Genomic DNA, 22098 nt, shown 5'->3' on the forward strand with positions numbered 1-22098 from the left:
CCCACCCGCAGACGTCACCACAGCAACCGCTTCCAAGCAGGTTCCAACAGGCAGGCAGCCGCCCCCATCTGCTGAGAGGCGCCTGCCAGGGCTCCCGGCCTGCCCCTGTGGCCTCCTCGCCCTCCTGTCCCTCCCACAGCCAGTCCTGTCCCCTCCCTGCTGCATATGCATTGCTGACCTCCTCACACCCGGATGTGCTGGGCCCAGGCTGGGTCACTCACCAACACATACTCACGCTCTCACTGCTGTCCACACACACACAGGTGCCGACAGCCCTGACACTGCACATGCTCACACACACACACACACGCACACACACACACATACAGGAGCCAGCAGGCAGTTGCCACAGACACGTGCACCAGCGTGAGCGCCTGGGTCAGCTGCCCTCCATTCTGCGCCTTCTCAAACCATCCCGACTGCTCCACCTGTTCCTTTAAAGGCAAAGAGTCTTTTCCACTTGACCTAGAACTTGCCCCTTCCCTTTCTAGGCAGGCTCCTCCCTCCTGACGGCCCTCTCCCCACCTGCTGACTCTTGCAGTCCCTGGCAGGGTTTCTTGGGGACCGGGGAAGCCTGCCCTGGTCTGGAGACCACCTGCGGGGAGCGAGCCCCAGGTTCTCTCTCACCAGCTGAGCACAGAGACATCGCTGGGCACTGCTGGTTCCCGCTGGCATCAGCCATCATCACCCCGTCAAGTACCCAGCCTAAGTTCCGCCTGAGAGTGGATGGCAGACAGGCCCATGGTGTGGAGCCCACACGTGTGCACAGGCGTGTGTGTGCCCAGGGACCTGCGGCTCCGTCTGACTCCCGAGGAGGAACCGGCAAGGATCCGGAAAATTCCCAGAACACCAAAGCTGTGGCTCAGCGTGTAAAGCCACAGCATTCCATATGGGGGCTGGTTCAGTCCCAGCTGCTCCCCTTCCGACCCAGCACCCTGGGCAAGCAGCAGAAGATGGCCAGGGACTTGGACTCCTGCACCCACGTGGGAGACCTGGATGAAGCTCCTGGCTCCCAGCTTCAACCTGGCCCAGCCCTGGCAGTTGCAGTCATCTGCAGGAGTGAACCAGGGGATGCAAGACCTCGGTCTCTCTCCGTGACTCTTTCAGATAAATAAATATTAAAAAAAAATAATAAAAAGCAAAACCTGAGCCGGCGCTGCGGCTCACTAGGCTAATCCTCCGCCTAGTGGCGCCGGCACACCGGGTTCTAGTCCCGGTCGGGGCGCCGGATTCTGTCCCGGTTGCCCCTCTTCCAGGCCAGCTCTCTGCTGTGGCCAGGGAGTGCAGTGGAGGATGGCCCAAGTGCTCGGGCCCTGCACCCCATGGGAGACCAGGAGAAGCACCTGGCTCCTGGCTTCGGATCAGCGCGGTGCGCCGGCCGCAGCGCGCCGGCCCCAGCGGCCATTGGAGGGTGAACCAACAGCAAAGGAAGACCTTTCTCTCTGTCTCTCTCTCTCACTGTCCACTCTGCCTGTCAAACAACAACAACAACAACAAAACCGAACTGCATGGGTACCGCAGAGGGGTGCAGAGCTGGCCCTGGGTGCTCTCTTCCCAGCCCTGGGAGGCCGCGGTGCCCCTCGGAGGCGGTGACCCCGGGGAGCCGTGAGAGGGACGGGCTGGGGAGCTGGAACGGCGCTTTCAGCGGGAGGCGCGCCAATAGCAGCCGTGGAAATAATAACCATGGTCATAAAAAAGGTAAGCGCGCGTCACCCCGAGGATTCATTTATCTGGAACAACTCATTTTCCGAGCAGGCCGGGCGGGGAGATGAGGCGTGACGTGTTATGATGTCTTTTCTTTAAGTGCTTTGTACTGCGCCCAAGGAGGCGTTCAGGTAGCACCCAGCTGGGGGTGAGAGCGGATGGCTTCCGCCTTAGCCGCGGGGTCTGTGATCATGGCCCTCACATGCGCATGCGTGCACACACCCACTCGGGCCCCCCAGGCTCACCTTCGCGCCCAGCATCCTCCGCTTCGATCTCCACTGTCACCGTGTCCCCCCAGATCGGGGCTCGGGTGGGCTCCGGGGTCACGGAGGTGACTGCGTGGGAGCTCTGCTCCTTGGCTTCCTCGGATGTGGTTTTCCTGGGAGAGGGGCGAGCCAGGGTGAGTCGGAGGAAGCGTCCTGCCGGCCGCGGGGCGCTCCGCGCCGAGTCAACTGCCGGTGAACAGCAGTGAGAGGGGACTTGGGGAGCCGCCTCTCACGCACGGGTGCTCAGGGGGTCGCAGCCCACTGTCCGCTGAGGCCTCTCCCAGTCCAGGGCACCAGAGCTCAGGGGTGGACCCCTCGGCCGTGCGCCTGCCTGCCCCTGGCTGCGGAGGGCACCTGCAGGAGCCTGGGGGTGGACCCCCTCTGGTACCTCTTGTGGGATCTGTCCAGAGGGAGGAGGCCTCCCGGCAAGGGGCCGGGGCAGTGCCCCCCTTTCCCCAAGGCTTCTGGCCCAGCCCCCAGCTCCGCCCCCTCAGCGAGCACACAGCTGCTGTGCAGAGCAGCGTCTGCTGGGTACAGGATGCCAGGCTGGGCCCCCAGAGCCCGGCACGGGGCACCTGGGACCGGAGCTGTGAGCGGTGCCGCTGCTCCAGCCACTGCACTGTGGCGTGAGGACTCAGCGGAGGGACTTGGGCCCCGGGAGCTGCACCCCCGCTCACACCCCTGGGCTGGGAGGAGGCACAGGAACAGCACCCCAGGAGCCTCTCATCACTCCTGAAGGCCCCAGAGGGAGTGCGGGGCAGGCCCGGGGGTGGGGGAACAGTCTGCCCCAGGCCTCGGCGCCGCCCACCTGTGGCCCTGGCCAGCCCAGCTTGTCCCTCTCCCCTTCAGGAGGACCTCTGGGACACCCGACCCTCACTACCACCTCTGTTCGTCTCACAGAAGTGACACTGGGGCCAGCTCCTTGTACCCACTCACCGCAGCCCTGCCCTTATGGCAGGGGGTCGGAGGGCCCTAGCCCCCAGCTCCGGGGTCCACTGAGGACTCCTGTTCTGCTCCCATGGAGAGGCAGGGTGGCACAGTGAGAGCCACAGGGATCTTGCTGTCAGACCAGTGGGCTGCAGATCCTGGCTCTCCCCCAGGCTGGCTGTGTGACCTTGGGCAAGGTGTGCCCAGGCTGCAGGGTTGTACCGGAGGGGAGGGAGTGAGTTCTTAGGTACAGCGCCCATCACATCGCCAAGTGCCACCCGTGCTCAGTAACTGTCGCCTTAAATGACTCACATACAAGCCTCACCCCTCACTTCTGCCCCGTGGCAGGGGAGGTCTGCCTTTTCCTTACTCCTAGCCTGGTTTCTCCCCATTGTGACCCCAAAATGGGGTCCATCGTTGGGGTCTCTGGCTGCTCTGGCCAAGGTATGGAGTCCTGGAGGAGAGCCCAGGCCTGGGAGTCCCACCACAGCGAGTGTCCAGCCCGGATGGAGCCTGGCAGGGTGCCCGCCCCTCCCTGAGATGCGAGGCCTCCTGGCAGAGGGTGCTCAGGGATGCTGGGAGGACAGTGTGGACGGCGCCCAGCAAGGAGGCTTCTTCGGGGTTTGTCAGACAGCCTGGCATCACCAAGGGCAGGGGGAAGGAGCTGGGGGGGTTCTGGGCTGAGAAGGGGGTCCTCCCCCTCACCAGAGTCTGAGTCCCCCCCAGGAGTGCTGGGGCCACCCCTGCCCCCCACAGCTCCCTTCCTGCAGGATCTGAGCTCCCCGGGCCCTGGTTCTCCCTCCCCACAGCCATCCCCCGACCCTGACCTGAGCCCTCAGAACCTCTGCCCAGGGCTGGCGCTCTGCTCCCAGCTCTTCCTGGGGGACCAGCACGGTGGCAGCAGGGAGGTACAGGCAGGGAGAGAGGCAGGGAGCAAGACGGGCCGCTGTGCCCCAGTGTCGCTCCCCGTCTTCGTGGAGGAACGACACAGGACCCTGCGCTGTTCTTTCATCTTCTCGGCCCTCCCCGGGTTTGCTGCTGGTTCTTCCCGGGTTGGCTACTGTCCCTTCCACCTCCGTGGAAGGGCGGTTCCCCCTGGCCACATTCCCCACTTCCGCAGGGGAGCAGCACACTGCCAGCCGGCTCTCTCGGGGGCTGCACAGGTGTTCCTCTTAGATGTTCCCCTTAGATGTTCCTGGTGCATGTTGTCTCTCTCCTCCTTTATAGTCCTCTTCCGCCAATCCCAACTCTGCTACCCACACGCCGAGTACGCTGCTCTCCTCCAATCAGGAGCAGGTCCTACAGTTTATTGGTTGAACTGGAGGCAGCTGCGTAGAAGCTGTTTCCTCCTCTCCCAGCGCCATATTGTGGGAGAGCAGATGCATAGAATAAGTCTTAATTCCAGTAACTTAGTCTAGTCCGGGTTGCTCCCCACACCCCAGTGTCACAGCCCACTGCTCCCAGACTCCCCGGGGAGCGCAGAGCAAGGGCGTGAGTCTCAGGCAGGATTCGGGCCAGCCAGCCTCTCTCCTCCCAACCCCTCCACCCCCAGCGAGAGTTCCAGGCGGAAAGGGGTGGGCCAGGCCGACAGGCAGGGTCCAAAGAGCCCACCTGACCCGCTGGAGCGGGAGCCGGCCCGGCGTCCCTCAGGCTGGAAGGAGTTAAGCCGGTGTCCCCCGCCCCCAGCACACACACCCCAGGTTCCTCAGGGCTGCGTGAGTGCAGAGGGAGCCCAGGGGGAGGGGAGGCTTTTAGCAGGGGGAGGCTTGTCAGGTAATGGCTTTTCCTGGTACAGCTGCCTCCCCTGGGCCCTGACGCTATTCTAGTAGCTGAAGAACAAGAAGGGCACCAGCTCGTCATAGCAAGCTGGGCACGCGGCGGAGTGAGTCAGAGCCCAGATCTGCCCCCCCCCACTCGCTCCACCCCCCAGGCCTCCCCTGTGGTTCCTTGGCAAGGTCTGAGTCCCCTGCGTCCCTGCCCCCAGAGCCCTCAGGCGGGGGGAGCCAAGGGTGGCACCTGCTGTCCAAGGCCTCTGACTCCGTCCAGATGGCCTTGGGGTGGGGACGCAGCAGGCCTGGGCCCCACACCACAGGACACGGGATCCTCCCAGCCCAGGCCCCACCTCAGACACTGCAGGGGCGCATGTGTGTCTTGGACCCACTCCGAGCCCAAGCCCAGTGTCCCTGGGGCTGTCTCCAGGGCAGCTGTAAGTGGGAGGGAGGCGGAGGGACTTTGCTCTCCTCTGCAAGGTCATGGCCAAGGGAAAATGCGCTGCGCCCAGGGGCTGCCTGGTGGATACAGGTGGGCAGTGGGAGAGCACAGGACGGGATAGAGACAGGGGGCACTCTGTGCCACCCCCACCCTGCTCCAGCAGACATACCGGCTGCCCCAGAGGGGTCTGCATGCCACCAGCCATCTGCCAGCCTTCGCGTGGCTGCCCTGAGCCACCTCCCACTCCTCTCAAAGCAGCAAGGACACAGCTCCGCCCAGGAGGCGGGGCCTGACTCGTGCAGCCACTGGTGTGTGTGGGTAGGGGGGCGCATCTGTTTGGCTGCTTGGGGTCCCGGTGCCCAGGTGCTATTTCCAGAAGCCCCTGGGTAAGGAGGTGGTCAGGCGTGCATGAGGAGGAGCACAGGTGGTGGACAAGAGGTTCCCTGTTGCTGGCTCACCTGGGAAGACGGAGAGGGAAGCTGGGGGCATGGGGTCAGAGTCCTCAGGCCAGGCGTCCTGCCCCAGAAAGCAGGTGGCAATCTCCTTCTACCTGCCACTTGCACCCAGCAACCCTCTCCTCCCCACAGGCCTCTGTCCACCCCCGGGAGGACACACAGTGGCCTCTCAATCCAGCAGCCCAGGCTGTCACGGTGGTCGAGCCGTCAGAGCCTGCCTGGGCTGGACCGGAGCGGGTGGGGCTCACACAGGTGCACAGGACCCTCCCAACAGGAGGATGGAGCTGAGGCTTGGCCAGCGGGAGGCGCTGTGGCCCGCACACAGGATCTGGGTTGGGAGCGTGACTTGGGGGCGTAGAGGCGAGTCTGTGGCCCTCCCTGGCTAGGCTTCCTCTGGGTGGCTTCTCTCTGAGCCCATGTGCAGTGTCCCCCTGGGCCCCTGGGAAAGCCCTCAGCCTTGCTGCCCTAGGGTTACTGGGCAGGCACAGAGTGGGGCTGGGGAGGTAGGGAGAGGCAGCCCCCCCCACCCCTGCCTCACCCAGTCCACGCTGCAGAAGGTGGGCAGCTGGTCCCGAGAGCTCCCAGGGGCTGCCACCGGAGGCACAAACTCTGTGGTTGTTCCAGGCCGAGTGGTGGGCTCCCGAGCCCGGGCCCGCGTATTCACTGGCCTCTGATGAGCTGTCTGCTGCACGCTGTCCCTGCCCCAAAACCAACCACTGCCCCCTGCTCTGCAGATTCCAAGTTGTGCCCACCTGGCCCCCTCTGCTGGGCTCGGCCCCTGCAAAGGAAAACCCACGTTCTAAGGAACTCTGGGATTCCAGGGAGCTGTGGTAAAGGCAAAAGACTTGTCGGCCCCGACCCACTGCCCAGCCAGCATGGTGGCCCGGGTGTGTGTCGGGGGTTAAGCTGCCCCTGGTTCGAGTCCCGGCTGCTCCACTTCCTATACAGCTCCCTGCTGATGCGCCTGGGAAAGCAGCAGAGGACGGCCCAAGTGCTTGGGCCCCTGCACCCACGTAGGAGACCCGGATGGAGTTCCTGGCTCCTGGCTTGAGCCTGGCCCAACCATGACTGTTGTGGCCGCTTGTGGAGTGAACCAGTGGATGGAAGATTCCCCCCGCCCCATCTCTCTGCTTTTCAAATACATAAATAAATCTGTAAAGAAAGCAAGACTGCCACTCCCCCTCCCCAGTACCCCCTCCCACTCATCTGGGGCACCTCCATGACAACACACGCCCCTCATCACCACCCACGGTGGGCAAGGCAGGGCTGCATTTCCACCGAGCCCCAGGGTGTGCAACCTCAGGCCAGAGCCCTGGTGCCTGGAGCATGGTGGAGCCTCCCCCTCTGCTGTGGCTCTCCAGGGCTCTTATCTGCCAGAGGCTGCAGCCTGCCCCGTCTGCCAGCCCCTGGAGGCCCACGCTGGAGTCTGCCCCGAGGCACAGCTGCGGGGGTCCCTGGGAGCAGTATCAGGGCAGAGGAGGGTGTCCACCTGTCAGTCCACACCATAGCTGAAGACGGAAGGGACAGCGTGGATGAGACAGTTTTGGGGGGTCCTGTGGTGACTGGGGACCCTCCTGATGGGCCGGTCACTGTGAATGTCCACTCTTCTGAACTCCCCCTTTCTCACACGGGCAGCCTGGGCATAGCGGGAATGTGGGCTGGGCAGAAGGGGACCATGCCAGCCTGCCTCTGCCATCTGACTGCCTCTGCTGTCTGACTGCCTCCGCTGTCTGACTCCTGGCCTCTCTTGGTGGAGTTCAGGCCATGTGCTCGGACCTGCCCGGGTGTGGGGTCCTGTGCCGGGAACCTGGGCCTCAGCGTGGGCACGGTCACGGACAGTGGGTGGGGCCTGCTGGGAGGCGGCCGTTGGTTCTACCCTGCACACGTCCGGGGCCTGCCGCGTGCTGTCCCCGCCCCAGAACCAACCACTGGCCCCTGCTCGTGCTGGCCCTGGACACAGCTCTGCAGATTCCAAGTTGTGTCCACACAGGGAAAGCAGAGCCCAGCTGTGGGGCCTGGGCTCCCCCAAGGCCTTGGTCCTGACCGCTCCATCCCAGCCTGGGGCCCCAGAGTCTGATCCTACTGCCCACAGGGGACTGCCCTGCGAGAGTCCCCAGCCCCAGTCCTGGGCTGGCCCCTAGGCCTGCTCCTCCAGCACCAAGTGCCTGGCCTGTACACAGAGCCACCTGGGATCCAGACAGTGAGGGGCGGGTCAGGGGGCCACCCCACAGGCCCTCCCTGCACCAGGGCCAGCTGCCTCTGCCCCTGCCTCTCTGTATGAAGAGAACCCACGGCCCCCAGGGTCCTCCCCATCTACGCTCGCGGCTGAGGGTTTGAGTCCCTGGTTCCTGCTCCCCTGCTATGGACTCTGTGGCTCCTACCCTGGACGTCTCTGGGCCCAGCTCCTGCTGCCGGTACTCAGGGGACCTGCACTGCCCGGGCAGGAGAACCCGCCAGCGAGGCTGGGCGCAGGGGCGAAGTCCCACCTGTGCTGGGGGCTCAGGAGGGGCTTTACCCGCACTGGACCCCCGGGGAGCAGGCAACTCTGGCCGGCCTTCCTCCACTCCGGAAGTCAGCGGGAGAGGGCTGGAGGCCGCTGTGGACCCGTCCCGCCCAGCCGCGGAGCCGTCCACTGGTTGTGCCCTGAACACACTGCGTTCGATGTCCCTGCTGGGCTTTCCTGGCGTGGCGGGGCCGGGGCACCCCCCTTCCCTCCCAGGAGGTGCTGGGCCACGGGAGGTGCCGAGCTGGAAGTTCACCGGGCCGGGCAGGGCTGGGGGAGGCCGGCACAGGCCTGGAGAGAGGACCACGCCTCCAGGCTGCTCACCGTGCCCGGGAGGGAAGAGGAGCCCTGTGCAAGAATGAGTGTGGGCTCAGCAGGTGCCCAGGACAGCGGGGACCCCTGCCTCCCTCAGCGTCCCTCTCGGCCGCCGCTCAGGGCTCCTGGGGGAGGGCTTGTGCTCTGGGGCCTAGACGAGGAGATGCCCCAGGGACCCGGAGAAACATCTGGAAAGAATCCTCAGGGCTTCAGTGTGGCAGGAGGCTGTCTCCAGCCCAGCCCCACCCTAACTGCCGACGCCAGCTGTGTTTATGGCTCTGAGACACAGGGCTGTTCTCACCAGACAAAAACCCTGAGGCTCTGGGCCCCAGGGCGACCAGCGTCATCCAGAGCAGGTGTGGCCAGGAAACCAGGCCACGGGCAGCGGCCCTGCAGGAGGGGAGGGATGGAGACCATGGACTCCCAGGCCCCACCCAGGGCCTGCTCCCAACCTTGGCTCCCTCCCTACCCCCGCCCGAATCCTGCTGGGGGAGAAGGAGCCATCAGGCAGACGGGAGTGCAGTCCGCCTCCTGGGCAGTGATGTGGCCCCTGCCGGCCGTGCACCCTCTGGGCCTGGCCTCCTTGGGGGCCCTGTGGGAGAACGCAGCCTGGCCTGGGCTGTCCCCGGGGAGCCAGCATGCATGGAGAACACCGCCAGTGCATCCCGGAGGGGCGGAAAGCAGCAAATGGGGCTGCCATGTTCCCAGCTCTCACTCGGCCACAGTCACCACGCTGAGGCCAACCTCCCGGCTGCTGGGGCAAACCCAAGGTCCCCGGTGAGTCATGCCGGGCCTCCACCCGCTCCACCCGGATTCTTGCTCCCTGGGGCCCTTGGCCAAAGGCCCGGATTTGGACAGGGAGTGGAGGGAGTCCAGAGTGGCGAGGACTCTTCTGGGTAGAAACCTGGGTTCCAGTGCCTGTAGTCCCTGTCCAAGCCAGGCAGGCAGGGAGGGGCTGGAGCTGGTGACAATTCACAGAGATGTGCAAAGCCTCAAGCATCCCTTCTGTAAGATGGGCACAGCACGTCTGTGCAAAGTGGAGAGATGAGCTGACTGCGGTGCCCTGTTTTGTCATGGAATAGGCATTTTCCCCGACCTGTTTTGGAAGGCCCCGGGTACACGAAGCACACACACTGGCACCTCCACTCCGGCCAGGACTCCCCGGAACTGTCCTGCCTTCACCGTGCCTCTGTGACCAAGGTCAGCCTCAGTCTGGGGCCAGGCTCGGGGCTCGTAGGCTTTATGCGAGAAGGTCAGGAATCTGAGTGTGACTCTGGCTGGCCCAGGTCTGGCCCCCTCGGGGCCTCCAAGCCCGGGCCCCAGCGCCAGCCACGCCTGCCCCTGCGCAGAAGGAGCAGTGCCTTCCCCTCCCTGTACTGGCTCCATCCCTGCTCATTAGCTCGGGCCAGCAGGTGGCCAGCGAAGCAGCTGCCAACCCTGGCAACCCCTGCCATGTGGCCAGGGCCGGGACCTCCCAGGCCATCTCCTGCATGACTGGTTGCCCCCACCCCGTGCCTCCTCCTGCCCACTGGGGCTCCTGCTACACTCTGACGGGCGGATCTGTCTGTGCCAGGCTGGGAGACAAGTGCTGGGCGCTCTGCCCGACCCGACTGGCCCCTGGCCCCGACTGTGGGGCCGGGGCGCTTGGTCCTGCCAACCTGGGTGGGAGGTCTGCCCGCAGCAGCACGGCCAGGGCTCTCACTGGGACTGATTGCTGGGTTGGAGCACAAGCCGGCCAGGCAGGCCTGCACCAACCTGTGGCTGGGGCAACTCGGAGGCTCAGCGGGCTGACACACAGGGGCTCGGGCAGCCGGCCAGTCTTGGAGTCCCCCTGGTCCCAGCCTGGCCTCCTTCCATGGACAGCCCTCGGGCTTTCTTCTGACGGGTCTTCAGGGCACGCCAAGAACAACCCCCAATCGCTGGGCCAGCAATGGAGGAGGGAGCCGGGGGGCAGGTGCCAAGAGGAGCCAGCTTCCCCAAAGTCACGTCACAAGCTGGGCTCGTCTGGCAACCACTTCCTGCCAGTGTCTTGCATCCCTAAACAGGGACATGAGGATGAGCCAAAGGGATCAAAGCCCGCCCCCCAGCCCGGAGCCCCTGCGGGCTGGGGCAGGGCATGGGCAGGGGCTGGGATGGAAGGGAGCAGGCCTGCCCTGGGAACTGGGTGTGGCCACAGCAGAGGAAGGGTCGACAGAGGTGCCCCATGGACAGCGGACCTCACAATGCCCAAGGCAACCTGCCTGGGAGGGGGCTGGCAGCACGGAAAACAGAAGCCCAAGTTCCCACCCAAGCGGACACCTCTGTCTGGCCCATCTCGCGTCTTCCCGGCTCACCCCTGCTGCACGGAGGGCAGCCTTTCTTTTGCAGGACTGAGTAATACTCCAGCGTGCACCTGCCCCCACGCTGCGTCTGCCCTGTCCGTTCAGCTACACGGAACCCACACACGCCACGTCCGCTTCCTCTGGACGCATGTCTGGAAGCTGGACAGCTGGATGCTGAGGTCCCCCCACCCTTCGCTCTTGGAGACCCCCACACCGTGCTGATGGCTGCACTGACCCACAGCCCCCCCTCCCCGAACGAGGGCTCCCCGTTCTCTGTGCTGTCCAGCATCACCCTCCCAACATCTCCTTAAGGCTTCCATCTGCATTTCCCAAGGACCAGTGAGGTCAAGTGACACCGTCTTTCTACGAACGCTGGAAGCAACCGCTTCATTTAAGTGTTTCTAAACAAATCTGGCTTAAAAGCCTCGAGATCAATAGGTCTTCAAAGCAGTGGATCCGACGAGCCTGCACACTACGGCGGCTTTCTCACGCCCAGGGTGCGGGGCCTGTGAGCACCACCTTCTAGCCAGCGTGGCTGCTGTATCTGGGGTTCCTGCCTGGGGCTGGGGGCTGGCACTGGGCCTTCAGGCTCTGCAGCCCTCTCTTCTCATTTGCATCTCATTAGCACCGCGTGGAGCTGGTGGCGGCTCTGCTGGGGGGCCAGGAACCCAGCCCTGCCTGTTTCCCAAGGCTGCAGCCACAGGGTGAACCCAGCTCTCAGCTCTCGGAGCTCTGGCCCAGCACGGGTCATCCGGGCTCCAGTGGTGCGTTCCCATGGCAACGGGGTGGTGTTGACTGTTTGGAGGTGCCCCCGGAGCGCCCTGCCCCGCCCCACTGCCCTGGCGGGATTGGTGACAGGCAGGGTCTCAATCTCCCCAGATGATCTGCGATAATTGGTTTATGGAAATGAGTGGGGGGAGAAGGCGAGCGGCCTGCTGGGGGAGGGGAGGCTGGGAGTGGGGCTTGGGTAACCTGTTGGTGTCCCTGTGGGGGGTGGGGGGGGGTGTCGGCCTCTTGGTCAGTCCTGGGCCCCCACAGCTACGTTGGGTGCACTATCGCAGACATGCAGCAGACCTGAGCTAACCGTAACCCTGGTTCTATAGAATGTTTCAGATCCGTGTCACCAGGCTGCTGGGCTCCAGGGGAGGGGGAGCTAGCTCAATCCTGGTGGCTGCCTGGAGGAGGAGGAGGTGCCTTGAAGATGGGATTTTGGCCAGTGCTGGTGAGAGGGCTGGTGCAGACACACACACACACACACACACACATACACACAGAGACCTAAGGAAATATGACCAGCGTTTGCAAGACACTAAATGAGGAAACTCAACAATGCCAGCACCAGGAGCGGGGGCTGGGGGGCGGCTACAGCTGGCTCAGTGCCTTCCGGCTGCTTAGAGGGGTCCCCTCCAGTGCTGCTGGGGAGACGTGGAGCCAATGTTTAGCGTCCGTGGGGAGGCTTGGCAGAAGCCCCTGGAGGGGATGGTGGACACCTCGTGGCGGGCCTCGGGCACCCCTGCAGACAACAGCACCTGCCCACGGCGGCTGGCGGGCTGGCAAAGGCCCAGAGTCCGAGGCGGGAATGACCAGGTGTGGGCCAGGGCCCCTCCCCAGGGCTGGCCACAGTGGGCTGGGGGTGCCCAGGAGCAGGAGACCTCGGATTCCCCCCCCTTGGACCCTCACCCTGGACAGAGCCCAGCCCGAGGCGGCGCTGTGGCCGTGCCCCAGGAGCGGCTGTCCCCACGCCAGCCCTGGCCAGCAGTCCCCACACAGCAGGGGCGCCCTGGCACTGCCACGTGGGATTCACCCCCCATCCGTGTCAGCTCCAGCCCTGGGTTCTCACGGCTGCGACAGCACCCGCCCCCACTCCCCGGTCACTTACACCACCACGTAGGGCCAGGGCTCGGAGCCGTCCCCGCAGGCAGGCAGGTGGGTGGCCCCGTGGATGGTGACTGCGACCACCTCCTTATTGAGGGGAGCCAGGTGGCTGGCGGTGGGCTCCGTGCTCAGGGCGACGTCCAGGGGCTCCTTTGGGCCCTCGGCAACCTGCGGGGACAGCAGCATTGAGTGGCCCCCCCTCCGCTCTGTCCCTCTGTCCCCTATAAGCTGCCAGTTCCCTCGCTCTTCCTCCACCTGCTCTGGGGCGGCACGGCTGTCACCTCCGATCCCCGTTCTCTCCCCGGTCCCACACCACGCGCCACATCAAGCGGCCGGTCAGTCTCTCCCATGCGCTCAGCTCTGCCCACCCGTCCCGCCAGGTCCCTCCTGTGCACAGCACTTCACAGTTTACAAACGTCGGCCACCCCCATGCTGGATCGCACACAGCAGACACGCAAAAAGCCGGAATCAGAAGTGGAGCCAGATGGGATGTGGGCGTTCCCAAGTGGCGTTTTAACCAGGTGCCTGCCTCTTGCCGGGAGCTTTGATGCCCAGGTAAAGCCCCTTTATAGCTGGGGGTGGGGCACTCAGAGAGACAAAATCCCCGCCCCCAAGCATACAGCAGGGCCCGCCGCAGCGGAGCGGGACCTGGAACACCTGTTTGCAGTTGGGGCCCATCCTGGGGTCCGCCTCATGGAGGCCTCGGAGCTGTGATCTTCGGGAGGGCTGGCGGCAGCCAGAGCAGTGGCCTGTGTGGCCAGCACTGTGGCATAGCGGGGTAAGCTGCTGCCTGCCACGCCAGCATCCCACAGGGGTGCAGGTTTGAGTCCCGGCTGCTCCACTTCCGATCCAACTCCCTGTTAACGTGCCCAGGAAAGTAAAAGAAGACGGCCCGGGGTGCCCAGGCCCCTGCACCCACGTGGGAGACGCAGAGGAAGCTCCTGGCTCCTGGCTTCAGGTCAGCCCAGTTCTGATGTGGGCATTGGGGGGTGATCCAGTAGACGGAATCTCTCTCTCTCTCTCTCTCTGTAACTTTGCATTTCAAATAAATAAATTCTTTTTTTTTAAAGGGACTCAAAGCAGGAGACCATCAAGGGCAGTCTGAGGGGTGGGATTACATTTGAAATTCCCCAGAAATTTCTAGAATGGCTGCAATTCACCACAATGCAGAGAAAAGACACGTGGGGGCAAATAGGCGCCCTGTCTACAAAAAGACCAATGTCCCCAGTCCTCAGGGGGTCCTGAGCTCCGCGAACATCACCATTAAAAGGTGTGGGTCAGGACCGGCCGGGGAGCGGCAGGGTGCAGCTGGAGCCCGGCGCAGCGCGGGGAAGGCCGCCACCTTCGACCGCGTCCCGGCTGCTCTGGCTCCAACCCAGCTCCTTGCTAGTGAGAAGGTGGCAGGTGCTGACCCAGGCAGTTGGGTCCCCGCCACACGCGTGGGAGACACAGGTCCAGTTCCCGGCTCCTGACTCTGACCTGGCCCAGCCCGTGTTGTAGTCCTTCGGGGGAATGAGTACATGGAAGAGCTCTCTCTCTGCCTCTGCCTCTCAAATAAACAAAATAAATCTTTAAAAAAAGGCAGGAAGATGTAACCCTCGCTACACATTAGGAAGCTCCTAGGGAGTTCCGGCCGCTGTCAAATGTGTTCCCCGGAACCACGAATCACACTCGAGGCCACGCTCTGCATCCCTGAACCCAGCTTGGTGGGGAGGGGGCCCCAGCCGACAGCTTAGGGTGCCTGGGGGGGCCTGCTCTGGGCACGGCAGCCCGGAACCAGAGGCGTCGGAATCCAGGGTTGTGAATGTAGGTGCCACAGGGGGCTCTGGCCCCCCCGGGAGAGCCCAAGTGCAGAGGGGGTGTCCCTAGGTGCTCAGAGCCCTCAGCCCCGCCTGCTGCCACGCGGACATGACGCTGCTGTCCCAGGCTCGGCAACGCGGAGGACTTGGTCCCACCCGAGATTCTGGATGTTAGACCTGCGCTCGGCCACAGGGTTCATTAAGCACCTGCTGTGTGCAAGGCGCTGGGGACACAGCAGTGAGCACAGCACAGCTCCTTCTCTCCAAGGGCCCAGGGCAGGAGCTAGGAGCCTGGGGCAGGAGCCTGGAGCCTGGCAGCCAGCCCTGCCAGGGAGGGACCCGGGGGAGGCCCCATCTCAGGGGGCTCTCTGAGCCCGTGTGACCCCAGCAACCAGCAGTGTGGGCAGTGGTAGCCAGGTATCCACTGGCCCATGGTGCTAGGACACCCACCCTGGAGGCACCACAGAGACCCTCTGGGGCCCCATTTCACAGATGCGAAAGCTGAGGCTGTGAGAAGGGACGTTGGTGCGCAGGCTCGGGAGTCGTCAGAACGAGGGGCTGCATGCGAGGGGCAGTGTGCTGTGCACACACCGTGCACCCCCACCTTACCTTTTTCTTCTTCAGTCCCATCGCCTCGGGGGCAGGGGCATCCAGCTTTGGTCAACAACCCTGGGGAAGGGTCCCTGGTGCTGTGAGTGACCAGGCGTCCGTCCTGCCTGGACAGCTGGCCCTGCAGCCTTGGTGTCTTTGGGGGTGGCAAGTGGTGCTGGGCGTCCCTGCGCTCACAGGGGTGCCAGATACCAGTCCTGGATCTGAGCACGGGGCAGGGGTGGGGCGCAGGTTGGGGGCAGGGGTCCAGAGCTTTCTCAGGAGCGAGAGGGGGTGGAGGTGGGGGCGACTTGGGGGATGTGGGCCATGGCCAGCTGGGCAAGGGTCCCCAGCCGGGCACTCGACTCCAGGCGCCCTCAGGAAGGTGATGAAAGGGGAGGCCCTCTCTCTGCCCAGACCTGGAAGAGACCCGGCCAGGTCACCTGGGCAACGCTGTGTGATGTCACAGGCCAGGGCCAAGTCACACATGCCCCTCCGCAGGTGCAGGGGGTGGGCTCAGAAGCCGGAAGCTACGGGTGCTGGCTCAGCAGCGCGGGCAAATCTGAGTGGTCTCACAGCTTCGGCCATGGTCCTGTGCAGCAGGGATTCGAGGCTGCCGTGAGGGCCCCGTGAGACCACGCGGGGGCAGGCGCTGCACTTGGCACCGACAGTCTCACCCTTGGCACGCGCTCACAGCTTTGCTGCCACCAGCCCTGGCCGCGGCAACCAGCACAGAGTCTGCTGAGCCCTCTCCCCAGCCCCTCCCCCCTGTGTGGGAGTTCACACCCTGTAGGCAGTGAGTGCTGCCCCCTCGCCCGCCCGCTGCCCACGCAGTCCCCTCCCTCAGGGCCCCCTGACCAGGAACGCCTCTGCCTTCTGCCAGGAGCCCCGCGCCTGGACCTGAGCGCCTCCGGTCACCTCCCCGCCCCTGCTGTACGGCCTCAGCTCATCCTCAAGTCTATGCCCCCTCCCTCGAGGACGCACGTGTTCGGGGGACAAACACTCGCCAGGGTCACCCACTTGGGAGTGGCAGGGCCGGGCTTCTGCGTCCAGGCCTGCTGGCTCCAGCCTGTGACCACTGAGCCTCACTGCCTTTTGCTTTCACTTGAGGGAAAGGGGCTGTGTCTCTCTCCTTCCTCCCCTGCTCCACCCCCCGCAAGCTGGGCCAAGCCCAGAGGTGAAAGCCGCCAAGCTCTGAGACGGCGCAGCCCCGATGCTGGCGGCAAGGACAGCAAGGTGGCACAGCCTGGAGGCTCTGCTGGGTGGGCCCCTGTTAGCGGGTGCAGACACGGGGCATCTGGGGTGGGCCGGTGACATCCAGCCAAGCCCCTTGGACGCCAGCTGTCATTTCAGGGCCGTGGTGGGATCCTGGAACCTCTGGGGGGCTGCCCTCTGACCTCCCCGGGGTTCCTGTACAGGGGTGACCTCTGTGAGCTTGGCGAGTGGCTCTTGGCCTAAATGCGTGAGCGTCTGCATTTTGCACAGGGCATGCTCTGTGCTGGTCCTGCCCAGGACGGCCTGGTACCACCAAGTAGGCAAAAAACAAAAAACAAAACAAAACAAATGCTGATGGCGTAGAATCCAGCAGACTGGGCTCAACCCTGGCTCTGCAGGACAGGTGAGCATTTGGGGGCAGGGTCCTTCTAGCAGACTCCCCGCCGTGCAGGACACCACCTGTGGTGGGCGCCCCGTATGAGCCCACTGTCCTGTTCACCACAGTTCACACCGACAGGGAGCCCCCACGGCCCCAGTCTTGGCGATGGGGGCCTGGGGCTGGCTGCCGAGGGCGCGGGCTCTTGGAGTTGGCCGCACCACGGACACCTGTGCACGCAGCAGGTGCAGAATTCCTCTCCGCGTCTGGCTTGGGGAGGCCCAGGTCCTACTGTCAAGACATAAATCACCTGGCTAAAGATGCGGCCTGGCTTCAGGGCATTTGTCTCAAAAAAATCAATAACTCGTTAACAAGGAGCTGGGTACGGGGGAAGCGATGAAGCCCCCTCCCCACCCAGCTGCCTTCCATGAGGAGGGGCCCGGCTGGGGCTGGGTGCTGTGTCCACTCCCAGGGCAGGGGCAGTTTCCAGCAAACGCGTGCCTCTCTACCTTGATTCTCCCAACCCACAGATCCAGGAAGGAGCGCCCGGCCCCGTCTCCTCCCCCTCCCCCCCCTCACACCCAGGCTCCACCCCAGTGGGCGGTGGCCTCTGCAGCCTCCGGAGGGCCTTCCCGTCTGCTGTCCCACCCTCCTCCCACGCCAGCCTCAGCTAACCCAGTCCTCACAACTACGAGTGAAGTGGGTACCGCTGCCGTACCCGTTTCAAAGATGAGAAAACTGAGGCAGAACTGGCATCGGGAGACACAAGTTTCAGACAGGGCTTCTGGGCGCTTGCAGGGCCTGGGTTCTTGGTCTCAGCGCTGCCCTTGCCTGAGGGCCAGGTGGGGAGCTGAGGCTAAGAGAGGCTGCCCTGAGCCCACCCCCCACAAGACAGGCCCCTGGGGTCTCCAGTTCAGGACCTGGCCTGTTCAGCCCCTGTTGGCCTGGATCTCGCCCAGGTCAGTGCCGGCCACCCCTGGGCCACCCGGCCTGCGACTCTACCAGGGAGCGCAGCCCCTGGCCCCTGCCTCAGGGAGGCCAGGAAACCCCATTTGCGGTATTCATGCCACGTGGAGCTGGCCCCGGATCCCGGAGAGGGAAGGGGCCCGGGGAGCCATAGTGGCCTGGAGCCAGGGCTGGGGTTGGGGGCGGTCCCCAGGACCCCTGGCAGTGCTCTGAGAGGAACCGGGAACTGGCCCCCCTCCCAGGGCTTTGCGGGCTCTACTCGGTGGGGAGTGATCTGTCGGGGGTGGGGGTGCTGGGGAGCTCAGGGCCACAGGAAGAGCTCTGCTTGGCCCGGCCGGGGGAAGCCCCCGCTGATGTCAGCTGGCCCGGTGCAGGTCTCCCTGGGACAGGAGGCGGGGGGTCAGCCCACCCCAGGTGCTGGTCACTGACTCAGAGGGACTGAAACCCACAGCGGGCGGAGCCCTGAGGCCATCCTGGGCCCTGTCACTGGCAAGTCAGGGCCTGCTGGCCATAGACACACTCTCAAGGCCACTGACCGAGGCCACGCCCGGGGGTGGGGATGGGGGCTCTGCGGCCATCAGGTGCAATCTGAGGGACAACCCCTGGAGGTGGCTCCTCCTCCTCCGGCTCCCATGGCAACCCTGCCATCCCCCCATTCCTGTCACCTCCCTCCCTCCACACTCGGCTAACGCGCCCCCCACTCGAAGACCCTGGGGGCCTGGCAGAATTCCCCCGCACACCCCAACCCGAGGCTCAGGACCTAAGTGACTTGCTTCCTGTGCAGCTGGGAAACCAGGCTCGCTCTAACCCAATGACTTCCCACCGACCCACAGACCGCGACTGCTGGCCAGCGCTGTCTCCCCGGGCAGCCTGGACCATGGACCACCCAGCTTGCGCTCCGGCTCCTCCCGCTTCCTCTGTCTCTGCCCAGCCTGGCAGCTCCCCAGCTCTGTCTGCTGCTGGGGGAGAGTGAGTTGATGAATGAATGAAGGCCACTAGATGCCACGGCACGTGGCAGCACTGGAGCCCAGGGCAGGCTGTCAGTCCCAGAGGCTGACCCCCGCACTCTGCAGGCCCAGGCTGGGTGGCCGGGCTGACCCCCAGGGGCAGGCCCCTCCCAGGGACTGTCAGAATCTGTGTGCCAGGCAGGTCTGTGCACACTCACGCCCATGTGTATCCTGTGTGTCTGAGTGTGCATGGGGGTGGCTACACTCAGGAGTTAGGGGCACACCCACCTTCCGGGGGTGAAAGGGCCAGAAAGAGTCACCAACACTGAGCCTTCTGCCCCTTACTTCCCCATGACCCAAGGGTCCCTGTCCTGGAGCCCACCGGCTGCTCACTGGGGTGGGCCAGGGCTGGCAGGTGGCTTCCCACATGAGTGTGCGCACGCACACACACACACGCACACACACAGCCTCCAGGAGGTGTGAGCTGGCAGCCCCGCCCCGGAGGGGGGCTGGAGGGTGGGGGGACCATCTGGTGTGTTCCCTCACTGCAGTCTGCTCCGAAGCCTCATCCCAGACCAGCACCCGGGCCGTGGGCCTCCCCCGCCTGACAGTGAGACACGGGGTCCCAGTGGCGCCCCCTGGAGCACTGGCTGGCAAGAAGGAGCCACCTTGCCTTCCAGGTGCCCAGATGGGCTCGGGAGCAGCACGCAGGTACCCGGCCAGCTCCTCCTGCTGGGCACGGCTGACCACGCCCCGCTGCCCCCTTTTACCGACGCGGAGGTGGAAGCCGAGGGGGGGCTGTAACCTGCACCAGGTGGGACAATCGCCAGATAAATACCAGAGCCAAAGGCGCATCCCGGAGCCTGACCCCAGCGCACCTGCCTCTCCCAGAGCTGGCAGAATCTCGAGCTAACCAATCGTGAGGACCCACCCGAGGCCCGCCCAGGACCCCCGGGGTGGAAAGTGCTGGGAGGAGGCGAGCCAGGGCTGGGGTGGTGCCTTTAGCCTGGTCCCTCTCCCTGACTTAGGCTGGAAGTGCCTCCCCCACTACTCCCCAGCGCCAGGCTCAGCCTCAGCCCTCTGCCAGTCCTGGTGACAGACCGCACCCCTCCCCGCCTGGGTGACAGCGCTGGAACGCCTTGACAGTGCCTTTGTTCTCCAGAAGTAAAAGAAAATCGAGCTACAAAGGGAAACCTCAGGTAGCTTTTAGCGGGGCTCAGCTGCCTGGGGCAGAGCGTGTTTAAGCTGCAGGCGATTGTCACTGGAGCTGAGCGGGGCGCCGCCCCGTCCCTCCCGCCTCGCTCCGGGCCGCCCCTGCGCTCCCTCCCCGCCAGCGACGCCCACAGTCCCGGACAAAGGCGAGAGAGGTGGGGCGGCCGTGCGCGCACGCGCGCCGCGCGCCTGTGTGCCGCGCGCCGTCCTGCGGGAGCGCGCCATCCCGCGCGCCCCCGGGCCCAGGAGGGGGCTGGGAGCCGCTGGGCCACGTGCTGGGGGGAGGGGCGGCCGCCGAGTCCCTAACGCCAGTTAAGAGAGAGATTAATATATTCAATCTGCTCCAGGGTAATTGAGGGAACAATTGCGGTGTTTTTCTAAAGCACATAAAACGGTCTCATTTGCGAGGAGGAGCTGTGGGCTTGGCGTTTGAGGAGCTGGGGCAAGGAGGAGGGGCACCCAGGGACCCCAGGGCCGGACACGCGTGCACCAGCCTGGCCCAGCCTGCTCTCACCCCTCCTCCGACCCCCACCCCAGGAGAGAAGGCAGAGGGAGGCTGCAGGAGGCAAGGGGAGCCGGGGACTGGCACCCAGGTGAAGGGGTCCAACTCCCCCCCACCCCGCCCCGAATACAGTGAAGGAAATCCAGGCCCGGGGGGGCTCTCGGGGAGGTGGAAGCAATATCTGCAGGGTCCAGGGACAGCCGGGCAGCGCTGCTGGGCAGAGACCCCGCACGTGGGCGCCGAGGGCAGAGGGGACGCTGGGCCAGCCCCTGGCAGCTGGGAGCAGCTCTGCGTTCCCCTCCACTTGTCTTTAACCAAAGCCCCAGCCCGTGGTGCCTGGTCCGTCCGCAGTCAGGGCCCAGGGGCTGGGGGCCAGGTGCGCAGCAAGGCGATGCTTCTCTAGCGGCTGCTTTTTTCCTTTTTTTTTTTTTTTCTCCTCCAGGGCATGGGGGGAGGAAAAAAAAAGGTGTTTTAAATGGAAGGAATTAAAAGAAAAAAACCTTGAGAGCACCATTTAAAAGACTCCTGGGAAACACAACGGTTTCCACGGAACAAAACTGCCATTGTCTGGTGGAGGTAGATGCCGGGAAGGCCGGCGCTCGCCCCTCCTCCGCCTCCGCCACCTGGAACCCGGCCTGGGCTTCAGCCGCGTGGGAGGAAGCGGGGCCGGGGGCAGGGATCCCCCCGCTTGGCTGCAGGTTCCTGTTTCCAGAAATCTCACCCCCGGGGATTTCCAGCCTGGAGTTTCTCCATCAAGCACTTGAGACTGGGGAGACAGGGGCGCACCTGGAAGGCATGGGGGCCCCGTGGTCCCTCTGCCCGTCCGAACCCCTCTGTGCACGCTGCTTAGCCTTCAAAGAGTCCCCTAGAGTCCTCCGGGATGGCCTGAGCCCCCCACGGCCATGGTTCCAGAGTGCCCCCAGGCCCGGAGTTTGGCCTGCATCTTCTTGCCCCCACCCCCTCTGAGCACTGGATGGCCCGCACTCCACCCCCACCCTGCCCCGTGTGACAAACACCCCTTGTGCTGGACACGGAAGGGCCCTGGGGTGCCGGGGGGCACCAAGAGGTGACAGGAGGCCTGGGCCTTGCGACAGATGGCCACCGCCTGTGGCTGGCGGGAGACCTGAGCACGGGCCCCTGGCACCGGCTCCCCTCCCTGCACCCCCGGCCGTGGCCCCAGGGAGCGGCCCCCCTCCTGGGCCTGACTGTCCAAGCTGGGAATCTTCATGGAGGGGGTCACAGAAGGGGACTTGAGGCCCGCGGAGAGCAGGTGTTCCTCCGAGACCCCAGGGCTGGGGGAACGGTGACGGCAGCGTGGGGGTACCCGCCTAGGGCTCGGCCCTGCTCCAGCTCACGGCCCATTCCCCATCTTCTCATCACAGTTCCTCCTCCCTGTGCGCCCTGCCCCCACCCCCACCCCCACCCCCACCCCACGCCATCACGACTCTGCCTCAGCCAAGCATGGCACACAGGTGAGCCCGCGACGGCGTTCTCCGTGGGACAGTCTCCACGGCTGCAATGCCTGATGCCGACCGCACCGAGGATGGCTACAGAAAGGAGGAAGTCAGCACTGGGGGGCTTCCTGGAGGAGGCAGACATTTGTATCTGGAGGCCAGATCAGATTCCTGGCTTTGCCCAGGATTCTGCTAAGACTGAACTGCGGCCTCTCCCAAGCCCACCCCCACTGCCTTCATCCCCCCCTCCCCGCCCCCAGTTTCTGAGCTACCCCCTAGTCTAGGCCCTGTCTACTTTCCCAAGGGAGGCAGCTACGGGGCCACAGGGGCCACAGGACGGGCTTGGCCAGGCCCTGTGCTCTCTGCAGGAGGCGCCCTCCCTTGTCTGTCCCCCCGCCCCCGCCCCCGTCAGGGCTGCCAGCTCCGAGATGGGAGTGATTTTCCTCTCTCCTGAAAGCCATT

General features: G+C 64.9%; 1 protein-coding gene across 4 annotated transcripts in view; it reads right to left on the reverse strand.

Moving 5' to 3' along the window:
- CCDC33 (coiled-coil domain containing 33) overlaps window positions 1-15398 on the reverse strand; it is a 64085-nt gene extending 48687 nt beyond the window's left edge. For all 4 annotated transcript variants that reach the window (XM_070054689.1, XM_070054687.1, XM_070054688.1 and 1 more), the window contains exons 1-3: window positions 14986-15398; window positions 12582-12745; window positions 1950-2083 (exon numbers count right to left, since the gene is read on the reverse strand). In XM_070054689.1, the coding sequence (XP_069910790.1) occupies window positions 1950-2083; window positions 12582-12745; window positions 14986-15006 (319 nt within the window). In that variant the 5' untranslated portion in view covers window positions 15007-15398. The remainder of the gene's footprint in view (window positions 1-1949; window positions 2084-12581; window positions 12746-14985) is intronic.
- Window positions 15399-22098: the final 6700 nt, after the last annotated feature.

The sequence above is a fragment of the Oryctolagus cuniculus genome, chromosome 12, assembly GCF_964237555.1.
Source record: "Oryctolagus cuniculus chromosome 12, mOryCun1.1, whole genome shotgun sequence".
In the NCBI taxonomy this organism is placed as follows: Eukaryota; Metazoa; Chordata; class Mammalia; order Lagomorpha; family Leporidae; genus Oryctolagus; species Oryctolagus cuniculus.